General features: G+C 38.5%; 3 protein-coding genes across 3 annotated transcripts; all 3 read right to left on the reverse strand.

Annotated features, from left to right (window-relative positions):
* Positions 1-213: 213 nt before the first annotated feature.
* On the reverse strand, positions 214-11,624 carry cops9 (COP9 signalosome subunit 9). The gene is made up of 3 exons (XM_034108902.2): positions 11,414-11,624; positions 10,733-10,805; positions 214-406 (listed from the first exon to the last, which is right to left on the reverse strand). Exons 1-3 carry the CDS (start codon positions 11,474-11,476, stop codon positions 369-371), a joined length of 174 nt encoding a protein of 57 aa, XP_033964793.1. The 5' UTR covers positions 11,477-11,624; the 3' UTR covers positions 214-368.
* A 3,013-nt stretch (positions 11,625-14,637) lies between these two features.
* Positions 14,638-16,659, reverse strand: otos (otospiralin). Its single transcript, XM_034108996.1, has 4 exons — positions 16,599-16,659; positions 16,415-16,481; positions 15,561-15,584; positions 14,638-15,088 (listed from the first exon to the last, which is right to left on the reverse strand). The coding sequence occupies exons 2-4, from the start codon at positions 16,470-16,472 to the stop codon at positions 14,901-14,903; spliced, it is 270 nt and encodes an 89-aa protein (XP_033964887.1). The 5' UTR covers positions 16,473-16,481; positions 16,599-16,659; the 3' UTR covers positions 14,638-14,900.
* A 1,090-nt stretch (positions 16,660-17,749) lies between these two features.
* apodb (apolipoprotein Db) lies at positions 17,750-21,679 on the reverse strand. The gene is made up of 5 exons (XM_034108995.1): positions 21,601-21,679; positions 20,230-20,345; positions 20,031-20,152; positions 18,884-18,969; positions 17,750-18,300 (listed from the first exon to the last, which is right to left on the reverse strand). Exons 2-5 carry the CDS (start codon positions 20,338-20,340, stop codon positions 18,068-18,070), a joined length of 552 nt encoding a protein of 183 aa, XP_033964886.1. The 5' UTR covers positions 20,341-20,345; positions 21,601-21,679; the 3' UTR covers positions 17,750-18,067.
* Between the last annotated feature and the right edge of the window lie 4,449 nt (positions 21,680-26,128).

A 26,128-nucleotide genomic window follows, 5' to 3' on the forward strand; every position in this document is an offset into this window, starting at 1 on the left:
TCCTGTCCCATCGTGCCCTGACTGAACATTTAGTGGCCATGTTAACACTGTATCTCGTATGTAATTAGGTTTGCTAACAGGTGTTTCTCCCAGACCACAAACCTACAATCCAGCCGGTAACAGATTCAAACACGACGACGCCAAAACCATACTCATAATTTTCTCCGAAGCTGGAATGTAAGCGATCACAAACACCTGGTTTACCAAGACAGCTTTTCTTTTGTAAAAACAAAGTCTTTATTTCAGTATGGTGGTGGGTGACATGTGGGAAGAGGGTTCTGTACAAATGAGAGAGATCTTTTGGTCAGACTAAGCCCATTTTGTTGATTTCTTTATGTACACTTTCACAGAAACACAGGTGTCGGTCATCACTGCAGGTCATCGTCATCGAACAGGTCCTCAAAGTCTGCAGAAATAAAGAAAGAACACAAGAAAGAATAGAGACAAAAAGACAAGAACAGGGTTAGAATGAGACCAGCTGTTTCCAACAACTCCTACATTCTCTTGTGTTTATATCATTGTTTTTATTCTAGATTTTAAGTTCCAAAGTTCTTTAGCTTTTATCCAAAGCGACTTACAAAAAGTGAATGAAGATACAAACTCAAATAGAATCCTGCAAATACACACACTTTGAAATGGGACCCATAACCATTATAAGTCTGACTGCATTAGCTTCAAATAAGTGAGAATTGTTTTGTTTTTTTATTGGCCATGGGTTTTTAGTCGTCAGGAGAAGAAACTAAAACGTTTTCTTTGCTGTTTTGCAGAAACTTTTTTATCCAGGGTGTCTGTCACTTGTACTAATTAAACGTGACCAAACACAGGAACTTCATCGACCAATATTAAATAGCTATTTTATTAAAATTAAAGGGTTACTGATCTAACATCATGAAAACAATTTTAGAAAAATAAAACAAAAAAGATCTTGTAGGAGCCTGTAATGTGATTACTATTATAGTAACCCAATTTAAAATGAGCGTTTCTTTACATCTCATCATAATGAAACACCAGTATATACACCAGTATATACCTATATACGGGCAGCGCCGCTGCTGAAATATGCGTGCCGCTGCTAGGGGGCGCTGCTTTTTACTTTTAATTTTTGTATTAAAATAATAATAAGTGGCGACCCTTTTTCATTTTTGATTGTTTGTTATGTGGATTTGTAGTATTTGTGTTACTGTATGTTCAATAAAGATGTATGTTTGCTAAATCTTGAGACATTGCCACTGTATGTACTAGGCAGGGCCGATTTTTGGCATAGGCGGTCGCCGAGGGCGCCAGATCTGGGGGGCGCTGCGCTGGTAGCTCTGGGAGGGAAGAAACTATTTTGACCGTTGGCGCTCATCCTAATGTTCGGCCTTGATGTAACAACATTCATAATTAAGTAAATGTAACACCCTTTTCACCCCAGTTACACTTTTCATTTGCCCTGTACGATGGGCGCTGTAAGTGATGAAAGTGGGGGATGTTGGCTTATCAGGCGCCCGCAGCTCACAGCCAAAGTGCGAGCGAGAGAGCGATAAACTGGTGAAAGCAGACAGCGTTGTTTGAAGCTTCAAAGGCACAGGTCTCACAGAGTATAGGGTAGTCTGCAGGAGTGTGCGCAATAGTCACAGAATGGCAAAGCTTATATACAAGACAGAGTTTTATGTAGCTAGACGGAACGCCTCAGAAATCTGCTTTCACACAGATGTCTCATATCGCTATTAGACACCTGTGTCCTTGAGCTGTTTGAGTATAACGGTTATCAGAATATGGAAGTTCAAACTTTGTGTGAAGAGGAGTAGTTTCAACAAAGCCTGCCAAATCAGCTCTGTGGCCTTGAAGCGCTTGAGAATAATAACCCTCATTAGAGTATGCAGAGAAAACAGCACATATCAAGAAATGGTACAGTAGTGTTAGACAATGCTTTTAGAAGCATTTGGTTTTACCATATAAGGTAAGAAATTGCCACGACACCGTCCGCTTCAAATATTTGAGAGTGAGCTAAAAGTAGTTGGAAGCCATTTATTTAGTCTGTAAAGTCATTTTTCCGTTGCCAGAATGTCGACAAGGTTGAAACCGATCCAGCGCACCGGCTTTGATAAACTCTTTCTTTCATGTCTTTGTAGTTTCCAGGAAAAGGACATTCCTTTTTTTGCCTAATAAGGGACAGGCACCGAGCCAAACAGCTTGCCCCTTGGCTACCCATAACCCCGTGCAACTTTTAACTTTAACGCAGCACCAGTCTTCTTTTAAATACCCTTTTTTCACAACATAATCCAAAAAAAGTGTCCATATTTCACACGATTCAGATTTTTTTAACACCACAAAAACCTTCTATTGGGATTTCCACCAAAGTTTAGAGTTGTACTTCAACCAGAGCTCAATTAGGGAGGAAATCCAACAATGGTTTGAAATTATTATTATCTTCTACAATCAGACATAACTATTTTCCGTGTCTTGCCAACCTCTTGTAAAATCATGATTCTGATTAACGAAAGTGTTCATGTATTATTTAGAACATGAGTGGCTAAGGCTTTAGAATCCCATTACTGCTTAATCTGCAGTCACTGAAAAAGCAATACATGACATTACTAGCCATTAAGACGCATTATTTTGGACACTAAATGTCTACCAGCTGTTTTATTTCCAAATTAAACATGGCATTATTACAGTACACTATTAGTATAACAAGCCCTTATGGGATTTAAATCTCTGTTAGTGTTTAAGCCACAAGCTAAGATCTACAATACATGGGAATTAACTGAATGGCAGTTTTAGCAATGTTAACAACCCAAGTGAAATATAGGAGTGTGTGTGTGTGGGTATGTGTGTGTGTGTGTTTTTTAAAGAAGCTGACTGGCGAGGTGTCCCGTTGAGTTTCAGTCTGACAGCAGCTATAAAACTAACTTTACCATCCTCCTCTTCTTACTCTTTTTTCTTTCATTCCTTCCTTTTTAACAATCAGCTCTTTCCTTTCTAGGTCATTTGCTGCTGAGCCAAACTGGTTTTGGCTGCAGTCGATTCTGCAAGACGGAAAACAGATTGGCTTAGTGTTTTTGTTTTTCCTCAGTGTGTGTGAAATGGTGTTTACAGGGGAACAACAGGATGTTTTAGGGTTAATTAAACAAGGCTAAAGCAACACCATTGATAATGCGCTTACACTTACAATCCATTACCATTTCCAATGATTTGGTTCCTCCCCTTACAATGTTTATGTAGGCCTACCTCAAAACACGTTGAATTATTTGTTCAAGTCCCTGGTAAAGAGACACAGACAGTTGTTTTCTTTTACTTTGCGTGTGTACAAACTGTTCAGTCATGGCTTTTAACGTACAGTTTACATTTAGCTTTAAAAGAAAGGGGTCAAATGATCAGGTTTCTCTATATGCGTTAACTAGGTTTCTGTTAATCCCTTGATCATTTAATGAGAACTGGGTTTCTCATTTACACGTTGCAACAGATATCACATTAACCAACGAAAATAAAGAATGTTAAAATAAATTCAATTTGTGTAAACAGAGCCATACGTGTCTTAAATCGCAGGTGTCTACTGACAAATATGTGTAATAGAGCAAGATGACGGATGCTAACAAATCATAATAGTTTATTATTTTAAGTAGGCACAAGAGGGGTCATCATATTCACACTTCTCCATCAGATATGGAGGAGCATGCTTTTTTGTTGCATTATATCATTTGGTTTTGATCATTTTTGAATGTGATACAAATCAAAGAATCTAAGCGTATTGTTGAGACTGGTTACCACTAAAATAAACATGCTAGATAAAATAAAGACTGCCGCTTATTTCTGCTAAACTCTAAAAGATTTCTCCTCATTGTATGCAGTGCTGCTGACTTTTTATGCAACTATATTTCACGAACAGTCACCTATATGGGATTAGTTTTGTATCATAAAGATAAAGCAACACTTTCTCAGAATAAAGCAAAACTATGAGTTTAAAAGAAGAAAAAAAACGAAGTTAAGCAAAATAAAATATATTTCAAAAATAAAACTATAAGTTGCAAACAAATCATTTGTGTAATCATGTAAACTATGAGTATTTTTTCTTTGTTTTAACATAGGTTTTTGTTTGCAGTTCTTGTTTCTTCTTTCTCAATGATCAGACTTTTGCTCTCGCTGCAGCTCTCTCGTTTGCGCTCCCTCATTTTTTGTTTGAGATTTTGACACAAACATCCCAGGTGGGCGGGACTTTCAGGAGTGTGTCCCCATTGGCTACTCAGTTGTTGAGTGACAGCGCAGTCCAACGATTGTACAGTGCAGGAAGCTGCGGTGCGGTAGCTGAGCTTGGATAGAACACGCCCAGAAGAACCAGCATTTCAATTATTATAATACTACAAGTGAAAATATATGCAAGTATTGATCATTTGTGTTGTTTGTGCTGTACTATACGGTCTGTTTCTTTATTGTGTTAAGTGAGAAGTAAAGCTGTGCTATGGAAGTTAGCTTTTGCTACCTTTAGATCCATAACAATGCAAGCTAAGTATCCTAACAGTTAGCTACATAGCTAGCAGTGAGTGAGCGTTCAGACACCGGCGCACACACTCAAACGGACTCCTGTGCCTGACTCTACCAACAGACTTTCATGATTCTGTTTAGATATGCAAGTATAAGCCATGATAGCTTATTTTATTAACACGCTAATTTCATATGAAAATCAATGGAGGCTGACTTAACTTTGTAGGAAAACCTACCGTCCATGACTGCCCCTGAGCTGTGTTTTATTTGTTAACTTCATATTTTTAATTTCCTAAAACATTTATTTTCCTATCATATTAACAGTGTGGATCATTGAGACAGCGTGGTGTCCATAGGCCTTATCCCGTGTTCCCACTTCCTCTGAGGGGACAGCACGGAGGGGGGGCATGAAGAAAGACCTGCACCATCTTCATCCACGCTGGGCGTTGCTGTTATCACTTGCTCAGTGTCATTTCATTTGACCAAATATCTTTACATATACATTTAATAGATTTTATTATTATCCACCTTTTTGTTTTATGTCCTTTTATTTAAAACATTCTTTGAGACTTCATCTTCTGGTTCAAATTTCAATAAATGTAATTTGTATAATCACTCTTTTGTCTTTATTCTACATGAAAATGTTAGAGATTCCATTCAAATATGTTGATTATTCATATCTTCCTCAGGAATAGTATGTCGAATTTTTAATGCTAAATGTATATCATTTTCTCACAGGATATAGAATGAAACAACACCGTTGTGATCCATTGTGTATGAATGCTTCAGCTCTTCAGACCAACATAGTAAGATGTGAGCATGTTCCTAATTGTGTTGGTATGCAGCCTAGGTCTGGTCTGTTTAATAAAGCAAATCTGCCACTTTTATATTGTAGAATTTGTTCAATTAAAGCAGTCTTTAATTGTTTGTCCTAAACATAGCAATATATGCTTTTGAAATGTAACATGTCTTAGTAATAGTATACAGTTTATATTGTGCATCACCTTTAGCTTGAAAATACATAGATGTGTTTTTTTAATCTATAAAATAAATAAATACGGACACTTTATCAATCCCAAATTGGGAAATTATTTAACAGCAGCAGTGTGTTCAGGTATTACAATATTTAAAGTTGGAACAAAGTATAAACTACACATCACAAGTATAATGCACAGCAATCCATAAAATAAGTCCGATACTCCCCAGGAGACACCGACACTAACGTGGCCGAGTGGACTCCGGAGTTTGCTGCATGAGTTGCACTGTATGATCTGTGGTGTAGTGGGCTGTCACTCAAAAACTGAGTAGCCAATGGGGACACACTCCTGAAAGTCCCGCCTACCTGGGATGTTTGTGTCAAAATCTCAAACAAAAAATGAGGGAGCGCAAACGAGAGAGCTGCAGCGAGAGCAAAAGTCTGATCATTGAGAAAGAAGAAACAAGAACTGCAAACAAAAACCTATGTTAAAACAAAGAAAAAATACTAATAGTTTACATGATTACACAAATGATTTGTTTGCAACTTATAGTTTTATTTTTGAAATGTATTTGATTTTGCTTGACTTCGTTTTTTTTTCTTTTAAACTCATAGTTTTGCTTTATTCTGAGAAAGTGTTGCTTTATCTTTATGATACAAAACTAATCCCATACCCTAGTGATGTTACGTATTGCGCCGAGGCTTCGGAGCGTGTGTCGAGTAATCCCCGAAGCTTTTTGTGAAGCTTGTATCGAGGCATGTATAGTTTTGGGCCAGTGACGTCATCGATGACAAACGAAGCCTCGCTTCAGATCGGTTGAACCGTTGAACCACAGCACTCGTATTACCCACACCATGGATGTATAATAAGAACCATATTACCCCTCCTGTACCCGGGCCCGGTGACACGATGGAATTAAGAGAGCTCAGACCCTCACTCATATAGAGGTCGGAACATGTCATAAGTATAAATAGATACAAGCATAAATAAATGTAGGAATAAAAACATGAATAAATACAGGAATAAATATGCTCCAGTGTTTTCAGGGAGATTCAGTGTGTGTGCGCTGTGGCACTGACTCACATCCGCAGGGTCCCTGGTTCATCGACTGAACAATACGTCTTTTTTAGCTACAGCTAAATGAGATAATGAAGTTAATAAATGTATTCTTTGATATGGTTTAGCCTTTCTCCGGCTACAACATGGTTAAGTTTACGAATATTATTAAGGAATACAAATCCCTCTTTGCAATGTTTACCAGCCTCCTTAATCACAATCATTAAACTGGAATAAATACAATATTGTTAACATGAACATATGATTTTATGTTCTTTGTTTAGAGTTATTCTTTACTCATTGGGAACTCGGAATGAGATAGAGCACACTGTTGAGATGTCCAATCTGCCTGTTTTACACACTTTGACCAACAGGGGGGTTTGTGTTCAAATGAAGCCCATGATGAAGCCTCATGAGATGAACCCTTTTGCGAAACAATTGGCTGGAAAGCTTCATAAGGCTTCATCTCGCCATCACTACCATACACTCAAAGGTGGGGTAGGTAAGTTTGAGAAAGCGGCTCGAGATACTAGTGATGGTGAGATGAAGCCTTATGAAGCTTTGAAGCTTTCCAGCCAATTGGTTCGCAAAAGGGTTCATCTCATGAGGCTTCATCATGGGCTTCATTTGAACACAAACCCCCTGTTGGTCAAAGTGTGTAAAACAGGCAGATTGGACTTCTCAACAGTGTGCTCTATCTCATACCGAGTTCCCATTGAGTAAAGCCTTAGAATAACTCTAAACAACGAACATAAAATCATATTTTCATTTTAACAATATTGTATTTATTCCAGTTTAATGATTGTGATTGAAAAGCCTAAGGAGGCTGGTAAACATTGCAAAGAGGGATTTGTATTCCTTAATAATATTCGTAAACTTAACCATGTTGTAGCCTGAGAAAGGCTAAACCATATCCAGGGTTGGGTTGTAACGGAATACATGTAACGGCATTACGTAATCAGAATACAAAAATCAAGTAACTGTATTCAGCTCGCGTTACATTTGAAAAACGAGTAATCTGATTACAGTTACTTTCGTAAACCTGAAGTGAATACATTTTGGATTACTTATTGGAATTATTGGTGGAAAGATTACCTCACAACATTTAATATTCATTACTAAAGGTACAGCCGAATCATCACAGCGCACAAAACCGCCGCAGATGGACTAAAAAAGGGAGCGTTTGAAAAAAAGGGGCGGGTCCGCTCAGTGAAACAATAACAACGAAACATGGAGGAACAAAAGTCTGCGTTTAAGTCGTGTATGTGTAGAGGTGTGTGTGGTTAAAACACATCAGCCTAAGGTCGCTATTTAGCCTTATGATTCTGAAAGTAAACACAGCGAAGGCGGTGCGTGAAAGGCGGTGCGTGAAAGGCACTGCGCGCTCGGCTTCTCAGAGGCTGAGTTAACCCTCCCGCTGCCTCCTGGTGCTGCAGAGATTTCATGAAGTGAAGGTGGTTTTCCTTCTATAACACAGCTGTGGGCAGCAGATACTGTGAGTGTCACTGACATTAATTCATAGGTCAAGGCAGACTGGTGCACAGAGTATCCTGTTTTGCCAATCCGGTGCTTAAACAAATATAGCTCTACACCCCTGGCCGAAATGTCCTTAAAATGAAGTCCGAGTTCGACATTTTAATTCATGTCCTGCCAACACTGACAGGACAGAAGGCGACACGCCCGTTCTAAGCCGTGTCCCTCACTCCTCACATCCCAAGCTGCATTCCCAAAAAGTGTATTATGTTGTTGCATCGTTTCAGATGTTATGTTTTAGTTGTGCTCTTGATAAGCCATTACAACAGTAAAAACACGTTCAGTTTCCTTTTGCTTTTTTCTCCTGTTCACCAAAACATACCCATCTGTGATGGAAAAAGAAAGTAATCCAAAAGTAATCTAAAAGTAATCTGATTACGTTACTTTTTTAAGACACGTAACTGTAACTGTATTCGGATAACTTTCAGAGCCATGTAATCAGTAATCAGTAACTGATTGCATTTACAAAGTAACCCTCCCAACCCTGACCATATCAAAGAATACATTTATTAACTACATTATCTCATTTAGCTGTAGCTTTTATAAACAACAAAAAATACGTATTGTTCAGTCATTGAACCAGGGACCCTGTGGTCATGAGTCAACTGCTTTCCAGCTGAGCCACAGCACACACACTAAAGCTCCATGAAAACACTGGAACATATGTATTCCTGTATTTATTTCTGTATTTATTCATGTTTTTATTCCTACATTTATTTATGTTTGTATCTATTTATACGTTATGACATGTTCTGAGCTCTATATAAGTGAGGGTCTGAGCTCTCTTGATTCCATCGTGTCACCGGGCCCGGGTACAGGAGGGGTAATATGGTTCTTATTATACATCCATGGGTATTATGAGCGTTGTGGTTCAACGGTTCAACCGATCTGAATCGCTTCCTGAAGCAGTCACGTGGTATCGACAGGCAGCGAGGCTTCGTTTGTCATCGGTGACGTCACTGGCCCAAAACGATACAAGCCTCGATACATGCTTCACAAAAAGCTTCGGGGATTACTCGACACACGCTCCGAAGCCTCGGCGCAATACGTAACATCACTACGAGATACACTTTTTGTTATATTCCATGGAATGCTCTTAACATCCCGATAGCAATGAATATCATAAGTGCTTTGACAAAAAATCCATACGAAAATGTCATCAGTAGAAGCCGTAATACTGTAAAGTGTAAAAAGTACGACCAATCATTTTAGCCGGCCCGGATGCGTCTATCGTTATTCCAACCCAGTTTAGATTTAACCACGCCAACTTCCGCATTACGCAAGAACGTAGCTCTACGCGATAGCGTCATAGACTTCTTCTTCGGCAGTTATAGCGGTCGCGGTAAAGCAGGATGAGCAGGATATTGAATAGTTGTTTTTTGTCTTTCCAAAGGATTTGTTGACTGAAAGTAAACGATCCTGTAATCAAAGCCATATCGAAGAGTCCTGAGATTGTATTACTGGTGTTTTATCATCCATAAATAGCCTGTGTGTATTCTCAAATGTCGTTTTCAGGACAAACAAAAGACGTTTTAAATATCTTATCAGCTGGTGTAAGTGCAGAATATATACACAGAACATGTGTATATTTATGAATAAATATATGTGTGAGTACATATAAGTGTGTGTGTATATGAATAAATGTATATATAAAATAGTATCATTAAATAAATATATAAAATAGTATCATTAAATAATGCTGTCAGATAAATGAAGTACACAGTAATAGTCAAGGTTATATTCAATATTCTGCACTTACACCAGCTGATAAGATATTTAAAACGTCTTTTGTTTGTCCTGAAAACGACATTTGAGAATACACACAGGCTATTTATGGATGATAAAACACCAGTAATACAATCTCAGGACTCTTCGATATGGCTTTGATTACAGGATCGTTTACTTTCAGTCAACAAATCCTTTGGAAAGACAAAAAACAACTATTCAATATCCTGCTCATCCTGCTTTACCGCGACCGCTATAACTGCCGAAGAAGAAGTCTATGACGCTATCGCGTAGAGCTACGTTCTTGCGTAATGAGGAAGTGGGCGTGGTTAAATCTAAACTGGGTTGGAATAACGATAGACGCGGCCCGGATGCGTCTATCGTTATTCCAACCCAGTTTAGATTTAACCACGCCCACTTCCGCATTACGCAAGAACGTAGCTCTACGCGATAGCGTCATAGACTTCTTCTTCGGCAGTTATAGCGGTCGCGGTAAAGCAGGATATTGAATAGTTGTTTTTTTGTTTTTCCAAAGGATTTGTTGACTGAAAGTAAACGATCCTGTAATCAAAGCCATATCGAAGAGTCCTGAGATTGTATTACTGGTGTTTTATCATCTATAAATAGCCTGTGTGTATTCTCAAATGTCGTTTTCAGGACAAACAAAAGACGTTTTAAATATCTTATCAGCTAGTGTAAGTGCAGAAATATTGAATATAACCTTGACTATTACTGTGTACTTCATTTATCTGACACTTATCTCGTGCCCTCATTGGTCATGTGCGCGTTCGTGTGTGTTGGAGGAGGGGCTCTGTAAGGAAGTGGGAGATTTTTTCCGGCTGTGTATTTTCAAATTCTAGCGATCTCGAGCTGGTTTCTCCAAAATTACCTACCCCACCTTTAAGTGGTACACATATTCTTCCCAGTGTGTTCAAATGTAATCATGTAGGCGGGAAAGTGAGTAAACTGTGGCTTACCGTTAAAGAAATCCGAATGCACTGCTTTTTCATTGGCTGCCAGGTCCATCAGCAGGCCGCTGCTGCCCCCTGCCTGTGAACACACAGCGGTACAACCCGTGTCATGGAACTAGCTAAACACACGCACACAACATAGGTTAAATCTACATAATAGGGATACAGTCTAGAAGGGAATAATGTGTCAACAGGAATGGAATTGGCAATAAGTCATATTTAAAATTCTGGCTCTGGGGAATCCCCTGTGTGTTATAAAGAGGGAAACGCCTGCGTCGTGCAGGTTGGACATATACTTTAAAACATGAGCTCTTATCACACTACTACTTTAATAAAATAAACGTGTTCATATTAACCGGGGTTATAAGGCATCATTTGAAAAATAAAAAGTAGCAATAGAATTGTAGTGTCTGCATTTTGAGGGTTACATATTTTTGGCACAATGCATACAGACTGATAAGAAAAGTATGCTACCTTAGCCGGTTTGTGCTATAAAAAGCGCTGACGTTATATACATGGACTATGTGTATTGTGTTATAATTATATCCCAAAATTCTGCAAATTGACGGTTCTAATAAGCATTTTCTTAAGGAAGACTAACACAACTTTACAACTCTAACATTACTAGGCTAGTTAGCATTAGCCATTGTTTTTGGACAATATTTTGTTCCGAACCAGTTAACCCACCTCGTCCAGGTCTACGTAGGGTCCGGCTCCTTCAGGAAACATCTCGTCCACTGCGGGCTTCATGGTGTATCAGTATCAGCAGAACTTATGTTTAAAAGATGTTGCAGCTTCGAATTTGTGGCTAGCTAAGCTAGCTTCTTGGAGCACGTAAACAAAACAAATGTGTGCAACACTCAATTGTGCTCGGCCTTCTCTGCTGGCTTGTTGCAAACTGTCCGTGCTCTGCTTTCAGTTAAAAACAGACTGTAACGTGTAGCCTGACAGAAGCCGTTTCCTTCCAAACAATAAAGTCAATATTTATTTTGCAACATTAACCTGTGTTTTTTCTTAATTATTAACTCTTCATATCAATGTTTCTTTATCCTGTGAGAGGATGCAAAGAGTAAAGCCATTAGTCTGGGATAAAGCAACACCTCTGTGACAAATTGGTAAGCAATGCAACATTAACTTGTATTTTATTAATGGTAATAGTAGTATAGTACTTACTGGTACTAATAATGTGTTAATACAATATATGTAATGGGAAAGATATTGGCAACCAAACTAATTATAGCATACAGCTGCACACTTACAAGAAGAATATGCTTTTAGGCTAACTTTCTTTAATTCGAGAATGTATACTAAGGATTTTAGATGTATCGGTAAAGCATAAGACACTGCTACTTCATAAATGCAATGATGAAAGCAGGGACGTGCACAGACATTTTGTGGGGCGGGTGCTCAAGTGAGAAAAAGGGCACTTCCCATAATCATATATTAAAAAAAAGTTAAATATAGTTGCACACCTCTGACTTACTGACCAATTTATTTGAATGCCCTCACACTCACAATTGTTTAATACATAATTCTACAAAATAATCAGCTAACACAGAGACAATGGTCTTCTTTAGTATTCACAATGCACAAGAGCAGACAACAAACTAGTAAAATTAATAGTTATTAAATGAGCAGCCAACAATCAAAATTATGAAGTTACTGTTTAAGGCAGGACATTACAGGCAAAAATATCGTTTTTTCACGTACTTGTTATTTTGGTCTATTTTGCTTCCATGTTTTCTTTCACTCTAATGGAAATAAAACTTCCAAGAAACACATATAAATGGTGTTCGTTTTACTACCATGTCTGAATTCATCCATAGATTTAAAGCTACTCTGCATATTTAAACATAACATTTCAGTGGAAAATACTGACTTGACCTAAGTAACTATCTGGGGAAGTTGTGAGGTGATGCCATAACTGCATGCAAATTAGCGCATTTTAATTAGGCCAAGTTAACGCCTAATTTGCATATCAATGTTGCCATTGTGATGACGTTATTAGATACACATTTTACTATATTCGCTTTAAGTGTCTCCCCTTAAGTAGCTACAGTACATTAGCCTGTATGCCCATGATAAATTGTCTTAGCTAAACCTTGAGCTAACTTATCCATTAGCTAGTAGCCTACCTTAGTTAACTATATTTGTTATTGTCTTTTAGCCAATTAGCTGTAAACTCGAGGCACTGGCAGTTAAGCAATTTGTTCATCACCACTCACCTTCAAAATAAGCCAAGAAAAGCCGGCATAACATGGGACAGTAAAGTGGGAGGCGCTGTTACCTGTCTGTCTGAAGGGACTGCCGCTGTCCTTGCCGCTGTGCAGGAGACATGGAGGGAGAGCTACGGAACTTCACATCTAATCTCCCGACCTGTTATCTAAAGTGGACCTATGCTATATTTGAAAAATATATTGCAGGGCCAAACCTATATAAAACATGTCTGTGAAGTTTTTCTTTCAAAATACCAAACAGATCATGCATTTTAGCCATGCCTCATTTTGCTCTATTTGCTCTTTTCCAGCCCTGTTTTTGCAAGGGCTGATTCTGTGACGTAGCTAATGCAAATGAGCTGCAGCTGACCACGCCCCCCTACAGGAGAGGGGAGCGTGCTCAAAGGTCAGCAGCTGGGCTCTCAGAAGAGGGGGAGGAAAAGAGAGGCTCCGTCCTCCATGTATTATTCTTATATTATTATATAGAGTCGTTATTCATTTGTTTTAAAGCTCAATAAATAACAAAGAAGACCTTTGACCGGCACTTTTCTAATTTTGTCCGGAAGGTTTAAACTTTAACGCACATGTTGACCGGCGGAAAACAATCTAACTGAAACTCGTCCCTTGGAAGAGGCGGAGAGGTGGGTGTTTGTCATCTGCTGGTGGACTACCGGAGAGAATTACAGCGAGGGAGGTATTGCATTGAATTACAGCAGCAGGAGCAAACGCTTGCCTCGAGGAGGGAGAAAAAGAGCCAGAGAGTCCACATCGGAGAATAAACAGAAGGGCAACCATGGCAACCATGCACAGGAAGTCTTCTTCGCTGCTTTTGTGGCAGACTACAGCGCCACTTACAGGCCTGGCATATGTACTACAGCGTCTCCAGCGCTTTCGAGCAGCAGTGGCCGTGGCCCAACCCCCCATTCCCCTGATAGGTGGAGAGTTGCCCATATAGGCAGAGCACCCCTTTTCTGTGTCAGAAACATTTACGTCTGTATCAGCTCCGTTGCAGCCCCGTTTTTAGAGATTTGGGTATGGAAAAGAGAGAGCGAGGGTTGTGTTTTCTGACACTTGGTGAGTTCCCTGACACACTGGGGACACATATTCATGTATAAAAGACGTACAAAAGTGCATTTTGCATGATAGGTCCCCTTTACATTTTTGTATTCAATCCATACATTTTTGGAAAGGGTAACTGTGCGCAAACAGCAGTAGATATATATTCATTCATAACATTACAGGGGAAAAGACTGACTTGACGTAAGTAACTATCTGGGGAAGTTGTGAGGTGATGTGTTTTTTGTTTTATCCGTTTGACCTGCAATGCCTTGGTAGATGCATGCAAAGTAGCACATTTTAATTAGACATAGTTAACGTAAAAAAAGGGGGGGAAAGGGCACTTTCTCTGGAGGAAGAAAAAGAGCAGGGGCTCAAGCCCACTTTGATGTATGTGTGCACGTGCCTGCATGAAAGTAGTGAAAATGAAGAGAAAGAAATAAAAAGATAATTGTGGAAGGATAAGAACTGTAATGATAAATAAATAATAGAATAGAAGGATACTGGAAAAAGACGACAACATAAATCATTTTATAAAAGAGATCTATGATCTCAATGGGACCAATCTCGTTAAATAAAGGTTTGAAATGAAATGAAAATAAATCATTTAATAGACATATTTGGAAATGTTATTCATTCTTTATTCATTATAAGGATTACATACTCTGCTATAAAAGATCTATAACTCTACATTTGGATTATTGTCTAAACTAACAGCAGTGATATACTATGGAAAAGAAAAACTGCAAGTATTCACTTCATTTAGCATATCACATGTTATGTATCCTACATTAATTTAGTAACTAATTTTCCCTCTCTCTGACGTCTGATACTCTTTTTTAACATCTCAAGAGTCCCTTTTCTGCCCCCTTCCTCTAAATCCTGGCGCCATTAGCTCCCTCTCAGTGTTCATGTCCCTCTGTGGTCTCATATCCCAAGGTGTCTCCGAGGTGCTGGTGGGCAAAGAAGGCCCGGGCCATCTCGTTGATGTGGTTGTAGGCGCCGATGGATCTGAAGTATTCAATGTAGTTCCAGAAGTCAGAGGTGGAGTAGGGCCAGTAGGGGACAGCTGGAGGTTCTTCATATGGAACTAAAGACACACAGCAGGCCAGGGGAGGACACGAGACAACTTAAAGAATAACACCACTCTTGTATTTTATATATCACAGTTCCCTATGCGTAATATGAGGGGTACACCACTTATTTTTATTTGTTCACTTGGTACATTGTAAAATTCCCAGACTGCCTTTCCACAGAGAAAGGGTGCAACTTTATAAATAATAATCAGAATCAGAATACCTTTAGCCGTTTGTTGTTACAGCAGAAAAAGAGTCAAAGACAGCTTAATGTTAACTAAGAAGCATACATAAAAAAAAAACTTATAGTCGAGAGATGAGGAGCAATATCAACACCTCCCAAAGTTTTTTCACATCATTGCATTTTGCAAACTATCTTTATGGGGAATTTTTTAAAGTGCAATTGATGGAAAATTATTTTTAATATCTGAGTTTGTTGCAACGTTTGAGGTTGCTAAAAGGAGATGTGTTATTTAAATACATTACCTCCTTCTGGGATGACTCTGGCCTCTGTGTGAGAGAGAAAAAAAATTACATACCCAAACATTCCAAAGCACAAAGAAGGGATTCAAGTGTCGAAAACCGAAAAACTGTGCTTCCTCCCAGAAGACTGCTGGATACCTGCTCCCTCCTCAAATATTATTGCTGACTATTTCGCACGCACACGCAAAAACACACGAGCACACACAACACACACATACACATAAAGAAGGCATAAAGAATTCCTCCTCGGACAGAGTCCTCTTTGTACAATTGCAGTGACTAAAACCCAATGCTCTTCTATAGATGCAGTCACATCTGTAATCAAACAAGATTCATATACAGCATTTTTTAAACATAAAATAATATTAATTGTATTATCTTAATTGTATTATCTTACGGGAAAATACTTTTTCTGCAGAGACAAACTAAACTTCGGTATCAACACATCAAATGTTGCTTTTTAGTAAACCCGTATTAATAGGGCTATAACATTCACACTGTACATTTGTATTGTATATTTAAATGAATATTCCTTGCACACTTTATACAAATAATATCCCGCTTATATTGTGTAAACAGAGAATTGGCCCTTCAATCGTTTTTTATTTTATTTGTCAGACCGTGTATAGATTTCTTATCTTCCCAGTTATCTGTATATTTTTCTTACTCTCTAATGCTGGTTTATTTCTATTTCTATTTTGAGATGTTCATATTTTAGAATAGTTTATTTCTACTCTTTTAATTTGTTGTTATGTGCAATGCCTTATTTTGTTTTATGCTGCTGCAACAGGTATTTCTTTCCAAAATTGGGATTAATAAAGTACATTTTATTTTATAATCTTACAGATGAAACTCACCACTGAGATGACAGGCAAAGAGGCAGAGCAGAGCACCGAGCCATACCAAGAGCTTCATCTTTCCTTCCTAAATACAACATTTTAAAATGAGGCACTTTAATCCACTTGTCATTCATTCAATGATTCAGTATTACTATAGCATATATTTTCTTATGAGAGTAAAAGATAAAAAGAATATTTTTACCTGCAAAAGGTCTGTGAAGCCGTGCAGAATGAGATGCTGTTCATTCGCTGGTGGACTGTGGTCTGTGGAGCTCAGAGGAGGAAGAGCCAGTGGACCTCCACCACACACACACACACACACACACACACACACACACACACACACACACACACACACACACACACACACACACACACACACACACACACACACACACACACACACACACACACACACACACACACACACACACACACACACACACACACACACTCCCCGAGGTTTGGAGGTTTTTGTACTCTGAATTTACCCGAGGGGCAAGTCTATTGGATCTGAAAAGTAAAGCCAATGCTATAGTGCCCTAAACCTGCATTCTTTCTAATGCACAGCAGGAAGTGACTTTAATGGTTTCAAACATTGTAAGATTGTCAAGAAGTCTATGAGAAAACTTGGTGATGTCAATGGGTCACACAAGTGGCAACACTACGTTCGCAAATGGTGTGGGGGTGGGCCAACAAGAAGGAGTTGTGAAGAAAATATACGCAAAGTTTAAAGATTGGTGTGGTCATAAAGGGATATGTTCCGTTTTTTTTTTATTAGTTTTTGCTATATAAATTAGCATCCCAATTAATATCACAGTTGATTTTGTTATTGAATTACAGATGCACGTTGCTAACCTACAGTAGATAGCAATAGCATTAGCTGGTACCTTGCCAATTTGGGCCTAGCCCCTTTACCTTCTTCTACAGATATGGTCAATTCTAGCTCCAAAACAGAAAAATACCAAAATGCTAAACTTAATAACTACTTTTTGTCAATTATATAGAGATATTTTCATGTGATTTGTTATACTGTAGGCCCTCTTAATAATAATAATAATAATGGTGCTATTTAATGAATTAGTGCATGTATCACTTGATAGGCTTCAAGGCTTGAAGGCTTGAATTCAAACACTTTTTTCTTTATTTCCCTCAGTAACCATAACTTGAGGATATCTCAATTTGGACAGAATTTTTTTTAATTCCACCTATCTTCTCACATTTGCTCAGATATAGTCCCTCTAATGCTCACCACATTAATTCATGTGAAAAAAGATTGACAAAAAACTACCTAATGAACACAGTTTTAATATCCAGAAATCTTAAGTGTATTTTTTTGCGATCAGCAAGGATATGCTTGTTTTATTGCAATGTATTTTCACATCTGTAAACAGCAAAATGAGCGAGATTGTGTCATGGTGGATATACATGTTATAATCAAAACCAACCATAGGGAGATATGTTTGCTGTAATAATCACAATAAAAGGTACAATACAATAGCTTGAACTACAAAATGAACTTCATACGAGATAATCAAGTATTAGTGATTCATTTAATTGCACATTGCATTAAGATCAATATTGTTTTTTTAAATGCACAAGTATTTTAAGGCAGCAATTAAAATAATGATAAAGGTTGCTGGTTACAGTGCAATGAGGGGAAATAAATCTCTAGTTATCCTTGCAGCCCGTCTGATCTGTGGCCTTCATCTTGGACAGGTCGACTCCTTCTTGGATCAGCAGCTCTTTAGCATACCTCACAGTCTCCGCTGGCAGGAAGCGAGAGCGCCCAAGGATCCAGGCGTAGTCGAAGTGGAACAATCGTAAAATGTCCGTGCAAGAGTACACAACGGTCACGCTGGTGTAGTCCGTGGTCACAACCCAGTAGCTGCCGTAGGGAGCAACTGGGAGAGGGGGGGGGAAATACAAGACATCATATTTGTGAGGTTAAACTTTTTTATAAACCTTAAAATATATAGTAAGAGAAAGAAACATCCTAGTTGTATGACTAAATTGATCTTGATCATGTCAATCTTCGTTACACAATTAAATATTCCCATGGAATACACAGTTACATAGAATCTTACATTTGTTTCACGGTTGTTAGGGGTTAATATGTTTCATCTTTAAGTGGAACTTGCAGATCAGTTTCAGTATGCAACTTTTATACATGTTTTACATTGCTATATGTTGGGATTCACGGCCAAATAACTTTAAAAATCGACAGTATCATCCGCATACTGAACAACAGCGCACTGTATGAATACTTGTATGTTATCACCCAAAAGCTTTGTGTTGGCTCTTCAACTACGATGAGCTCAAATAAACTACATTTCTGTCTTTTTGTTTATAGGAACTGCATAATATTTGTAATGATAATTATCGTACAACATTATAATCTCAAAAGATCAAACAAGACTTGATAAATAAGAACAACACAAGAGAGATAAAAGAACCAAAAACATGTACACTACACAATATACTTACAATAGGAGAAGCCAACTCCGAGTTTGGCCGGTTCTCTGGGGTCTGGGATCACTGCTGTCCCTTTTGCTACTTCCACCTTGCCTTTACTGAGAGAGAGAGAGAGAGAGAGAGAGAGAGAGAGAGAGAGCGAGAGAGAGAGAGAGGGAGAGATACACTTTGAACTATTTCAAACAAATATGTAAAACACAAAAGCAGAGTACATGTTTGAAGGAAAAACAAGATTAGGGAAAATAATCTAACTAAAAAATGATTCAAATGTCCATCATCTCCCAGCATACAGAGGGTTTTGTCCAAAGTACTGTCTTTTTTCTTTTTCATAATAAGCATAGACTCCTCCCTAAGGTGTGACACCATAGGCCTTTAGTCATCTCCATAACTATAATTAGTTATATAAAGTCATTATACCACTGGTGTGTTATAATGATGATCCAATCATAGTAAGGGCCCAAATATTGGATGTAAATAGTTCACTGAATAGTGGTATGTAATATTTGTCGGTTATGATTTTTGAGTGAGTTGTAACATAGCTGAAGTCAGAATAATTAGCGATGTGGGTATCAGCAATCACAAAAATAAATGTTAGCTCATGGTTCCTCAGACACACACCTTTTGAATTCTGATCAAATTCACGTAACATAAGCATCTGTAACACAGTACAGCTTATCAACCATCCATTTATCCTACATCTAAAATGTAAAAAGAAATCCCCAATATTATTTAGTTTAAAACAGTCGTGGTTGTTCAGAAGAAGTAAATATGTGCAATACATGTATTTGTTAAGCTTATAATAAACTTTCAGATGACGATATGATTTGTAGTGGTGGTGGAAGATGTATTTTGTAACCTCTGGACAGAGCTATTTCGCTGTTTCCAGTCTTTATGCAAGGCTAAGCTAACTAGTAGCCTCTGGGTCAAGATTCATATTAACCTAACAAATGAAAAGACACATGAAAGCGGTAACAAGACTCTTTTTTTGAAGTTGCAGAAACAATGAGTAAGCACATTTCCCAGAAAGATGCAATCTAGTCAATCAAGTCAGATTGAAAAGAAAGATGAGTGGGTTTGTTTTCAAGAGTCTGTAACACTGAACATAAATTAAGTCATTGCTCAGGTCATAACAACATAATAAATATCCCTGGATACTCACTATAATCCGCTGTTCAGCACCTGAATGGTACTATCTTTCCTCACAGCGTAGTTTGCCTCGATGCACTTTCCTCTCTCGAAGGAAGCAGGCAGCTTCTCGATCTCATACCACTTCCCCAGATACTGTTAGCAGAGAGGTTGCATTAGTTCTGCGTAGTTCAGTGAATAGTATTTGATTGAATGTTTGAATGGTTGTTTACTCGTTGAAGATTGAAGTTAGGCTGCACTTTGGGGTCAGGACAGGGACCCCAGTGATAGGTCTGAGCTGACACCAGAGGGAGGAGCAGGAGGAGGAGGTAGACGGCTGACATTGTTCCTACAAGTAAGTATAAGTATGAGCAGCTAAATGCCACAACTCACAGCCAACACAGTACATACACACATTTGTAACCAACTTTATACTAGATTGAGTGCACGCAATCTGGTCAAATTCGGTTTAATTGTTAATTTTTTAACATGATGGAAACTATTTGAGATTGTTTTTTTTTTTATACCTTGAAGCTTTTTTATATTTTTATTTTGCAGAATGTCTTATGTATTAAATGGACATTATATCATCTTGTAATCTACTTATTTATCTAAATAGTTATCACCGCAATAAACCATATTTAATTTCGTCTTAATTTACATTATTTAATTTCATATTATTTTCTTGTATATTATATTTACATGTATATAGACTTCTTGCACTATTTTTTATTTGTATTTTGGTATTTTATTATATATGTTGCATTGTTGGAGGAGCTCGGGTCAGAAGACTTTCATAGCCATTTCTACACAGTCTGTAGCTTATATGACAATAATACCTTTGAATTTGAATTGAAAAATGGAGCATATATTCTGGCACGTAAACAGTGGCATACAATGGAAATTCTTGAGTATATACAAAGTAGTACAACAAATTCTACTTAACTAAGCTGAAACGTTTAGTTGCTGGGTTGCGTTGTTGGTAATGTATGCACCAGGTTTTAACAAAAGGAAAAACAGGATGAACAAAAGACAAAATGTCTTTCTGCTTCATCTGCTTTTTCAAAAAAACTGTCCATCATGAGTCTGATTAATGCTATAGGAGAGGAGAGTAATGCATACACTTTAAACAAACTGTTATTACTGTATAGTCTGTCTGCCGAAGGTGTTGACGTTCTACATTTCTTCTCTATTGTTCCCCATATAGGTAAAAGGTTATGGTTTTGTGAAACAAGATAACTGTCTCTATCTTTCTCAGTACTGCTGCTGAGAATGCCTTTTCCATTTTGTCTTTTTACATAAGGTTGCTTCACCTGTTCTTCTGGTTTCACGTAACAGCTAAGCTTCCGACAAGGTTTCATAATAAGCTATTTCTACTACTGTGTAAAAATAACAATCAAATGACATGTAATAGTTTGATTAATAGTTAATAATTGCTAGTTGATAGAAAAAGCTGAACTTATTTGTAAAATATACATTTAGCACAACAGAGGACCAAACCAATTGGAAAAAAAAGGTTTATACTACAGAACATAATCAGTGTCATTAAAAACTCAACATTTTCCCTTAAAGCATAATTCAGAAATGACATAAAATGTACTTACCCAGGTGTATAAATGATAAAGGTGTCAGGTAGATATGGTGGAGGCTGCTGTGGTGATATGAACCGTGTGGAGCGCTCTCTAACACAGACTGGGAGTGTTTAGGTTACATCACTGCACAACACAAGGCAGATTGTTAGCTAATTGTCATCATGCGCACATTCCGCATTGTGAAAATGCCGAGGTTTAAATATTTTCCACAGTTTTTTTTATCATGAGCACACTCTTTATATTCGAGTATCATCTTAAAAATATTTTTGAATGTTATCATTCTTTTTCTCATAATGTTAGTTTGGTAAGATTGTATTTGTTTATAGCAAAGTTATAGTTCCCCTATCAGTGTGCTAGCTTGTTCTGTTTAATCTCTGTAATTCTAAATTTATAATTTTTATTAATATTAATGATGGCTTACATCGCTGTCAACCACACTGTCTAATTCTACCAGAGAGTTGGAAAGATTGATACAATTCTCTACACAAATTGTATAACTTGAATCAATTAATTTGTTATGGATTCTTCTCTTACTGTCTTTGGTGAAATTCCAAATTCATGATGGAGGCAAAGAACATATACATACAGGCAAGGTTGTAAATAATTAATTACATTAACTCCCTTTAACGTTTGTTGTGTCATCGTACTTTTGAAATAAGTGTATATTATTAGCTGTGATTTGTTACATTTCATAAAAAAAAATACATGAAAAAGTCATAATTCACTGTGCGAATGAAGAACAAAGCAGATGCCTGAAGCGGCAGGTTTGTTCGTGCTGCCGGTGGGCGGGGCTTCATGTTCATAGGGGAGCCGATGTGGAAAACATACCTGTCCCATGACTCAGTGGTGTGTCCGGCCGGGACAGCACTAAGAGTACAACACATCCATCGAACAACGTGTGGGTTGTTGTGCAAAAAGGGTGAGTGACAGTCAGACCCAATAACACAAAAGAGTTTAACTTCTGAAAGGATTCCAGTACTATGGCCAAATTATCTATAGACTCTAATATGTACTTATTTGTCATTAGGACGCCCTATACACGTAAGTGTTGGCCTTTTCATAATAATAATAATAATAATAAATGATATTTATATAGCGCCTTTCAAGGGACTCAAGGTCGCTGTACATGGTGGACAAACAAAACAAACAGACAATCAACGGGCAAACCAAATAAATAAATAAAGGAAGCCGGGGGACCAGAAAAGGGCTAGGGCCCGAAGGCCAGGGTGAACAGGTGTGTTAGTGATGATTTGAAGATGTCCAGGGAGGCAGCATTACGGATCTCGGCAGGAAGTGCATTCCAGAGGGTGGGGGCCGCAACACTGAATGCCCTGTCACCAACAGTTCGGAGGCGAGAGCGGGGGATGGAGAGCAGGCCCGTGTCTGAGGACCGCAGACTCCGATAAGGGGTGTAGGGATGGAGGAGGTCCGATAAGTACTGGGGGGCGAGGGAATGGAGGGACTTGTACATGAGGATGAGTGTTTTGTATTGAATCCGGGACTTGACCGGCAGCCAGAGTAGGTGGATGAGGGTGGGGGTGATATGGTGCCATGGCTTGGTGTGGGTGAGAAGCCTGGCGGCAGAGTTCTGGACGTATTGGAGCCTATCCAGGGTTTTGCTGGGAACCCCGGACAGGACTCCATTGCAATGTAATGAAGGCGTGTACAAGGGTACAAGGGTTTCTGCCACAGAGTCAGAGAGTGAAGCCCGGATTCTGGCAATGTTTTTTAGGTGGTAGAAGGCGGATTTGGTGACAGATTTGACGTGCGCCTGGGTGGTGTCCAGGATGACTCCCAGATTGCGGACTTCAGTGGACGGGGAGATGGAGCAGCCGTCAATGGAGAGAAGCAGGTCTCCAACCTTCTGGAGCTGCGTCTTTGGAGCCACAATCATGAGCTCTGTTTTATTGCTGTTGATTTGACCAAGTGGGAGCATGTAGATATTGAATAGGAGGGGTCCAAGCACAGAGCCTTGAGGTACACCTTGGTTGACTGGGGCGGGAGGGGAGCTGCAGTCACTGATGGTGACAACGTTTTTCCTGTTAGACAGGTAGGACTCGAACCAGGCAAGAGCTGTGTCACTGAGGCCAAGGTAGTCAGACAGGCGGCTGAGGAGGATGGAATAGGATATGCTATCGAAGGCTGCTGAGAGGTCCAGGAGGATGAGAATGCTGATGAGGCCAGAATCAGATGCGATGAGGAGGTAGTTTATGATTTTGATGAGGGCAGTATCAGTACTGTGAAATGGTCTGAAGCCAGACTGGAGGGGTTCGTAGAGCTCATGCAGTGACATGTGGTGTTGCAGTTGTGTGGCAACTACTCTTTCCAAGATCTTGCTCACGAATGGGAGGTTTGAGATCGGCTGGTGGTTGTTGAGGTCCTCCGGGTCCAAGCCAGGCTTCTTCAGGATTGGAGAGACTGAGGCAGTTTTGAGGCAGGGTGGGACTGTGCCAGAAGACAGGGACAAGTTCACAATGTCAACAATGATGGGGCAGATGGTGGATAGAGCTACCTTGACCAAGGCTGTGGGCATGGGGTCAAGAGAGCAGGTCTTGGCCTTAGTAACCAGCTTGGTAATTTGGATGACATCCACTGGGGAGAAGGTGGAGAGGCAACACCTAGGTGGACGAGTAATACCTAGTGGCTGGGGTGCGGTTGAAGTAGGGGGGGGCCAGGCACCAGAAGCTGCTGGTGGATGGAATCAACTTTTGCCTGGAAGAAATCCAGAAACTTCGAGCAGAGATCAAGAACACCTGGAGGATGGGGGGGATCAAGGGGGCGGAGAAGCCGGTTTATGGTTGAGAACAGCATTCTCGGTTGGGATTGTTGGATACCAATGATGGTGGAGTAGTACGAAGACCTAGCCAGGGAGAGGCCTTCTTTGTAGGCCTTTACATGGTCCTGGTATGCTTCGCGGTGGACGGCGAGGTCAGTTCTTGTTTTGAGTCTCTCTAGCCGACGACCAGAAGCCTTCAGGGTTTCAGAGTTCAGTGGTGAACCAAGGGGCCGAACGGGTGAAGGAGACAGTCCGGGTTTTGAGGGGGGCTAGAGAGTCAAGGCTGAGGGATAGAGCTGAGTTCATACCATGTGATCCGTTTGTTGTAGATACTTAGGGATGCACCATGCACTGAGCATAGTTATTTTTCATTGGAGTGGGTCAGTGGTATAAAGTAACTAAGTACATTTACTCAAGGACTGAACTTAAGTACACCTTTGAGAGACTTGTACTTTACTTGAGTATTTCAAATTTGTGCTACTTTCACATTTCAGTCCACTACAATTCAGAGGTGAATAGTGTACTTTTACTCCACTACATTTATTAAATATCTTTAGTTACTTTGCAGATTTGTATCAATAATGTATACAAACAAAACTTAAATCAGACTTCAGTTACACCTGGAGTAAATTCAGAAGCTACCCTGCAGTATACAAATAAATTAAAACAAGCTGCACCTTTACCACCTTTACCAACACTTAAATGCATCAATCATTATAATCAAAACATATAATAAACTATTCTGAAATAGGCTAATTTGCACAATTACTACATTTTACTAAGTATATTTTGATGCCAATACTTGTACACTTTTACTTGAGTAAGATTTTGATTGCTTTTACTTGTAACAGAGTATTCCTGCCCTGGTACTTCTACTTTTACTTTACTACAAGATCTGAGTACTTGTCCACGCCCTCTTCCATAACTCAACTACACATTTTTTGTAGACACTTGTTGAGTGTGAATGAATACACAGCTATTGCTTATATTGTTTCATCAGTGTTTTACGTACTAGACATTGAATGCTATTTATTTTGCAGCCTTACCTATTTTAACAGAAGCATACTACCCTCCCTTTCCCTTTAGACATGTCATGCAGTAACTAAACAGTGGATTTTAACTGACGTACTATATACTTTTTAAACATCTCTTTTACAGAGACATTTTATAATTGTATATGTAAGATGCATTAGAACATATCTATGCAGTTTACCAATTAACAATCAAAGTGTCAAAATATGTGACAATTATGTAAATCACTGCAATTCTTCTATTGTGTTCTGTCACCTCAAAAATGGTCTGATAATGCATTTTGACGGACATCATTTTTAATATTTATTTAATAATGTATAGGTACTACAAATCTAGTACCTTTTCAAGTAATGACAGTATTAAACTGTTATAAAAACTACAACACATTTACACATAGATACATTACTTTTAAATATATTGTAGCTTTTATTACAGTATAATATTCTGTCATTGTTAAAATATATTATATATATTTGAAATGTAATATTAATATATTTTATATAGATTATAATAATATAATATACTGTAATAACAACTACAATGTATTAATGATAATGTATAATGTAATGTATTACGTACCTATATATATATATATATGATATCATTATATGTATTTGTTATGTACATTTTTGCACATAATCAATGTGACCCACTTAGTAAAGATAGTACGAGTGTACTATTGTTTTGGGGCAAATTCTACTCATTTATGCATAAAGGTTTCTAGGGTGTAAA

Source organism: Pseudochaenichthys georgianus, chromosome 20 (assembly GCF_902827115.2).
Source record: "Pseudochaenichthys georgianus chromosome 20, fPseGeo1.2, whole genome shotgun sequence".
Lineage (NCBI taxonomy): Eukaryota > Metazoa > Chordata > Actinopteri > Perciformes > Channichthyidae > Pseudochaenichthys > Pseudochaenichthys georgianus.

What these genes read in the sequence shown, in the direction of transcription:
- otos (XM_034108996.1), bottom strand. Translation starts at nt 16,472, where the DNA reads ATGAAGCTCTTGGTATGGCTCGGTGCTCTGCTCTGCCTCTTTGCCTGT. An exon ending in CTTTGCCTGTCATCTCAGTG is followed by an intron (nt 15,585 to 16,414) that starts GTGAGTTTCATC and finishes TCTCTCACACAG; the next exon opens with AGGCCAGAGTCATCCCAGAA. An exon ending in CAGAGTCATCCCAGAAGGAG is followed by an intron (nt 15,089 to 15,560) that starts GTAATGTATTTA and finishes GTGTGTCTTTAG; the next exon opens with TTCCATATGAAGAACCTCCA.
- cops9 (XM_034108902.2), bottom strand. Translation starts at nt 11,476, where the DNA reads ATGAAGCCCGCAGTGGACGAGATGTTTCCTGAAGGAGCCGGACCCTAC. An exon ending in CCTACGTAGACCTGGACGAG is followed by an intron (nt 10,806 to 11,413) that starts GTGGGTTAACTG and finishes GTGTGTTCACAG; the next exon opens with GCAGGGGGCAGCAGCGGCCT. An exon ending in GCATTCGGATTTCTTTAACG is followed by an intron (nt 407 to 10,732) that starts GTAAGCCACAGT and finishes TTATTTCTGCAG; the next exon opens with ACTTTGAGGACCTGTTCGAT.
- apodb (XM_034108995.1), bottom strand. Translation starts at nt 20,340, where the DNA reads ATGTCAGCCGTCTACCTCCTCCTCCTGCTCCTCCCTCTGGTGTCAGCT. An exon ending in CTAACTTCAATCTTCAACGA is followed by an intron (nt 20,153 to 20,229) that starts GTAAACAACCAT and finishes CTCTGCTAACAG; the next exon opens with TATCTGGGGAAGTGGTATGA. An exon ending in GTGCTGAACAGCGGATTATA is followed by an intron (nt 18,970 to 20,030) that starts GTGAGTATCCAG and finishes TCTCTCTCTCAG; the next exon opens with TAAAGGCAAGGTGGAAGTAG.